The 6,188-nt window shown below is 38.0% G+C and overlaps 1 protein-coding gene across 1 annotated transcript; it reads left to right on the plus strand.

Moving 5' to 3' along the window:
• Positions 1 to 322: 322 nt before the first annotated feature.
• LOC134671171 (RUN domain-containing protein 1) lies at positions 323 to 5,742 on the plus strand. The gene is made up of 2 exons (XM_063528948.1): positions 323 to 985; positions 3,781 to 5,742. The coding sequence occupies exons 1-2, from the start codon at positions 540 to 542 to the stop codon at positions 4,967 to 4,969; spliced, it is 1,635 nt and encodes a 544-aa protein (XP_063385018.1). The 5' UTR covers positions 323 to 539; the 3' UTR covers positions 4,970 to 5,742.
• The last annotated feature ends 446 nt before the right edge of the window (positions 5,743 to 6,188 follow it).

Here is a 6,188-nt window from a genome sequence, read left to right on the forward strand (position 1 = left end):
TCACTTGGTTTCCCTGCTGGGGCGTGACGATAAAATTGTGATCTGACAACCACAATAAAATTGCAAGAAATGTCGATAGTTTATCGATATGACTTTATCGACATGGCCACAGCAAGGTGGTGTTAAATTGTTAATCGTACGCTAAACAAAAGTGGCAACAGTGACAGCTCGCTGAGACGGGATCTCTATATATAGTAAATCTATGGTCAGGAATAAATAAAATTAATGGATAGTGAACGCGACTTTATTGACATTTCATAAAAGTCATTCGTTCACCTATATAAAGTTTTTTTTTTTCAAACCATTCACTCATTCGTTCAATTATCGAGTGACGTCCGTAATTTTCAGTGACGTAAATCGTTTTCTTTCAGGTTTCAGTTTTGTGTGATTTCAGTTTCTGCCTAGCTAAAGTACCTGAAAACTAGTATTTTCTCAAAAAAACATTATAAATGTGATTATTTACATTCCAATCAAAATGTTTCCAAACATAAGCACGACAGTTTTATGATTTATCCGAAAATTGTGAGAAAAGAAAAGTCATGGATGTAAGCGATAGTCCCAGCGATTATGATGACGGTGGCGAGATCCCTATCTGGCAGGAGCCCCGTCGGGAGCCCCTGGGGGCTCCTAAGGAGACGCTATGCGACGAGATCCAGCAGAATTCTGGGGACAGATTGCACGCGTTGGAAGAAGAACAAGAGATACTATCTTCTTCCGTGTTTTCTTTGACCTCGCACCTAGCGCAAGTGGAGTTTCGTTTGCGACAGATATTGAAAGCGTCGCCGGAGGAGAGGGATGCTATGTTGAAGGAGTTGGAAGAGTTTACGTCGCGAGGAGTGCCGGGGGCGAGGGCAGCGCCGCAGGGGAGCTCTGGAGAGGCGAGTTGCGCGGAATGTGTGGAGCTGGAGACGAAGATACGTCGGCAGCGCACCAAACAGGCGCATTTTATTGAGAGGTTGCAGACACAGCTGAAGGAACTCGAAAGGTAAATGATGCTCCTCTAAGGCCCACTTGCACCATCCCACTACCCCGGAGTTAAGCGGTTAAACCGTTAACTCAACGTCAAATTGTACTGATAACCATGGTAACTCCAGGTTTAACCGATTAACCCCGGGTTAATGGAATGGTGCAAATGGCCCTTAATCATACAGATGCAGAGCGGGTTCCCTTTTTTGGCTTTGGATTATGCTACAAGTGCCTTTATTATCCACTGAAAACATGGATCCTTAACACTTTGACTACCGAGAACCCGCCTGGTAGGCACTCGTAATGTTTGCTCAGATGCCGGACAACCCGCCCAGCGGGTTCTTTTGTACAGTCAGCAGCAGAAGTCGCTATGCACTCCAGGTGCTCAAAGAGAGGTAAACGTTTAAACTGTCAAAAAGTTGTTGACTGTCATGGTAGTATTTACTTGTGAGCGCTCAACGTGTCACAAATATGTTAACAGTCGCTATTCATTAATTTCTACACTTACAACAAGTCATTGATACCTTAGCTGTCAAAAAACCAATGGTATCTAAGCGGTCAACGTGTCAAATATATCTGAACAATATGGAAAAATAGACTTTAAAGCATACAAGTATGGTCGAATATTGAATAAAAGATAGCCATGCTAATTTCAGGTAAAGCGTTTTGACAATCATCGAAAGCAGTACAGTCTTGTCATCACATACATCTATCTCACGTTTTGCCCTTCAACCATTTGACAGGAGCCTTTCGGTCAACTTACTGCAAACTATTTCTTTTAACAGAATCGTCAAGACGAATGACACATAGCAAAAGCTAACTGAAGCCGAATTTAGAGCCAATTGTCAAGGCACGTCGTGGTCTCAGTAACAGGCGTTTGCTTTTCAAAGCAGAGACTGCGGGTTCAAATCTCAGTCGTACGCACCTAGAGATTACAGCTTTTTGTTTTTTTTTTGGGTTTCATTTCTTTTATTAATTTGTGTCTTCTGGTTTTATGTTAATTTCGCATTAGTTTATATAATTTTTGAAGATAATGTCACATGTAGCGTTTGTACGACTTTCTATCAGGACGTTGTAGGTTTGAACCCGCAGTGGGCGTTACTTAGATTACTCCTGTGCGGAATGCCATTTGATATTTACTACTCAAAAATCACGTTTGTTGTATGGGAGCCCCACTTAAATCTTTATTTTATTCTGTTTTTAGTATTTCTTGTTACTTATAATAGCGGCAACAGAAATACATCATTTGTGAAAATTTCAACTGTCTAACTATCACGGTTCCTGAGATACAGCCTGGTGACAGACGGACGGACGGACGGATGGATGGACGGACGGACAGCAGAGTCTTAGTAATAGGGTCCCGTTTTACCCTTTGGGTACGGAACCCTAAAAATGTTGGTCTCTTCGAAAACTGACTAAATTGAGACCTACAAAATCGATATCTAAATAGAAATAATCTTAGTTTTATTTTTCAAAACGTTCGGGGTTCGATTCCCGAGCTGAGTACACATTTTTTTTAATGTATGAATGCAGTTTTTCGTGTTACTAAAATCGATGACATGATTCCTAAGAAGAGATCGGTGTATATCTTATAGTATCAGATTTTCCCATACTGGCCGATCTAAATGGGCCACCCTGTATAGTATATTTTACTACAATAAGTGGGCTAAATAAATATATTAACATAGGTATATAATATGATCAACACTTTGGAAGAACAGCCGCATATGACAGTTAAAAAACCGATCGTTCTAGATTAAAATATTTTAATATTTAGATATATTTAAGTTACTTTTGTATGATTATTTATGTACCCTGTATATTCTTAATAAAATGTAGTAATTTATTGTTATAGTGAAAACCCCAAAAAAAAAATCATTCTAGTAGAACCTACTTATTTATTGTATAAGTTTGACACTTAACGATAAAATACTTCTTTAAGAAAGGAGGTGTCAATTCGTAGTGCTACAGTATTTATTTTAAAGTTAAACAGATAAAATGTTGATGCTTAGTTACCATTGAAATAACAACTGCTTAGCAACTGGTGGCACCCTGGCTGCTGACGTACGTGATTGGCAGTGCGTATAGGTATTAATGACAGCAGCTTGAATTTGATTGCTTAGTTACCACTGACTTTTTAACCGTTATTGTCATTGTGATTAAATAAGGATGTATGTGTTAAAGAAAAACTCAGAAGTTAAGGTATTTGTGACGAACTGAAAGCCTACGTGAAAATGACATCTTAGATGTCCTTATTTTTGTGACGATTGAAGTGTATATGTTTTCTTGGACACCTTGCCCGCTCAGGTATATCTGCTGCTGACTGTACGCAGATATAGACAACTGGTTTCTGGGGTAGTGCGCCGTTTTTTGCCCGGCTGCGAAAGTGTTAAGCATGGCTCTATAAGATTTTTTTTACATTTATAGTTACACACATCAAAGAGTAATGGTCAGAAATATGTGAAGAACAGAGTTCCTTTAGTTGGGTATAGATGTTAACATTTTTTCTACTATAGACGGCTCTTTTAGAAAAGTTTGCAGCCAACTCACAAAGGCCTTGCTATGCTGGGCTGTTTTGTTAGTTTTACAGTCTCGGCCTAGTTTGAATTGTGGTAAGGGTATTTATTTGTGTGTTCATCATAAATATTTGTTCCTGAGTTATGCTAATGATTATGTTCTTATATAAGTATTTCTTTATATAAGTAATAATTGAAGGGATGTTTACAAAAACAACATAACTGCTTAGAGCAGTTGACACTTTTTTAAGAATAATAAAAAGGCAAGATAATTTCAAAAATTTTTACTTGTTTACAGGTTTGCTGTTGATCCACAAGCAAGTGACAAACAGCACAGAACTCTTATAGAACATTTACGATCTGAAATAGACCGCAGTTTGGAAGAAGGTTGTCACCAGCCACTAAGCGCTGAAGAGCTAAGACATCAGATCAACTGTGCAGTCCGGCAATATGCTGACAAACAGCTCTCTAAAGAAGAAATCATCTGCAAACTACAAGCTCATATCGAAGATATGCAGAAGTTTATAAAACTGATGAAAAATGAAGAACTGAAAAACTCCAACACACCAGAACCAAAAAGTACAAAATCACAGAACTCTTTTGATAAGACATTTAGCAAAAACAAAGCTAATAATGATGATCTTCGGACAGAGACTATTAATTTAATGAGAAAAGCGAGTACATTAATTCAAATTTTCACCGTCTCACAGTTTGGTTGTTCACCAAACTCAAGTAGAAAAGTTGAGAGGCAATCGTCAACTATTGTCACACACTGGGGTAACCTCAGAGCGAAGCTAGAAATGTCTATTGATGCCGTTCTCCATTTGGTCTCCCGTAACAGACAAAATCATAACATAATGGACACATATGACAGTGAGTCCGAAGAAGGCGGCGTCGTAATCAATGATATACCATTAACAACAGCAGTTAGAAGACATTTAGCTGTTAATATCCGTGATTTGCTCCAACACGGCCTAACAGGACCGGAGTCAAACTCTCTAGTCCCATTAATAGGTTGCTTCCCTGTCCGGAGATCATCGTCTAGTGCCACACATGTATGGGATCTCATTTTGCGTTACTATGAGATCAATGATGGCGACCGATTCAATTCTACACCGGCTAGGAAACTCAGTCAGAGTTTCAACCTAGACATTGTCGGTGGAAATGCTATTTCCAACAAACAAAGTTTATTAAGCGCTATTGGCAGTATTATAGCTTCTCATACACCTTATAAGAGAAGTTATGATGCTCATTTTAAAGCATTCGTCTGTGCTGCTTTAAATTCTCACAAACTAGTGCTCTGGTTGAATATTATACTTAAATGCCGGTCTCTAGTTGATTCATATTACTCTTCGACCAGCTATGTTGTCAATACCGGGTTTCAAGACGCCCTGCAGAGTCTAGACCGACTAACCCCACACAATTTTGACTTACCAGTCGATCTCGCTGTAAAACAGTTCCAAAATATCAAAGATGTATTTATGTAAATTATTTATTTTTAAGAATAATATTATACATAATCAATAAGTAAGGCCTGCAATGCATTTATTATGTACTTAGCCTAATTGTTAAATTGGTTCTAGTCCATTTTATTCCAAGTACATATTATTAGATTTAGAAATTTGTTCTGGCCACTGGCTTCTCATCAGAATAAAAATATATATATTTCTTTAGTAAATATTAGGTACTAGTCCTTATAAACAGATCTTAATTGCTCTCTAATAACCCAAGGACGTGTAATGAGGACACAAAATTATAATACATACCTACACAGCGTCATATCAAACGCTTTCAATTGTGACTCTTGTATCGAATATGTTGGGAATTACTGACATTTAGGGATACCTATGACGAATGGCGAATGGTGTGTGGCATTCACCCCTCCAAGGGGCAGGCCTATGTTCAGCAGTGGACGTCTTATGGCTGAGATGATGATGATGATGATGACGAATGGCAGCGAAAGGGAATGACAAATGTTCTCCAATCATGCAAGTTAATAGTATAGTCAACTGTAAAAATATGGGTGTAGACAACAAATAGGTAATGTCCCGTATTTTATTTTGAGATGATTTGTACACCCATATTTTTACAGTTGACTGTACATAGTTTGTAAAGCAATCAATACATTCCAGTATTGTGATATAGTATTTTACTTATACTAAGTTACCAGACCGTACCAAAGATGTACCAAAGTAATTGTTAAGAGCGCAACCTGTAAATTACGGAATATTATCGCTAAATATAACGTTAGCTGAAGCATTTATGTGTATTTTATTTTATCTTATCATATTTCCTTTTCATTAGCACTAAAATTAGTACCTAACAATTTCAATATTGATAATGAAGAAGAATATTTCATATTTCGTCACCCTTTGAAAATCAACAAAACAAGCCGTCGCGAATTATCGTGCCCGTAACATATATTATAACGCTAAAAAAACCGGGCAAGTGCGAGTCGGACTCGCGCACGAAGGGTTCCGTACCATAATGAAAACAAAAACGGTCACCCATCCAAGTACTGACCACGCCCGACGTTGCTTAACTTTGGTCAAAAATCACGTTTGTTGTATGGGAGCCCCATTTAAATATTTATTTTATTCTGTTTTTGGTATTTGTTGTTATAGCGGCAACAGAAATACATCATCTGTGAAAATTTCAACTGTTACAATTTCAACAACTAGCTATCACGGTTCGTGAGATACAGCC

This window comes from Cydia fagiglandana, chromosome 15 (assembly GCF_963556715.1).
Source record: "Cydia fagiglandana chromosome 15, ilCydFagi1.1, whole genome shotgun sequence".
NCBI lineage: Eukaryota > Metazoa > Arthropoda > Insecta > Lepidoptera > Tortricidae > Cydia > Cydia fagiglandana.

Bases quoted from the DNA above. Each gene is read 5' to 3' on its own strand.
- LOC134671171 (XM_063528948.1), top strand. From the start codon at position 540: ATGGATGTAAGCGATAGTCCCAGCGATTATGATGACGGTGGCGAGATC. The intron at 986-3,780 runs GTAAATGATGCT...ACTTGTTTACAG, and splicing joins CAGCTGAAGGAACTCGAAAG to GTTTGCTGTTGATCCACAAG.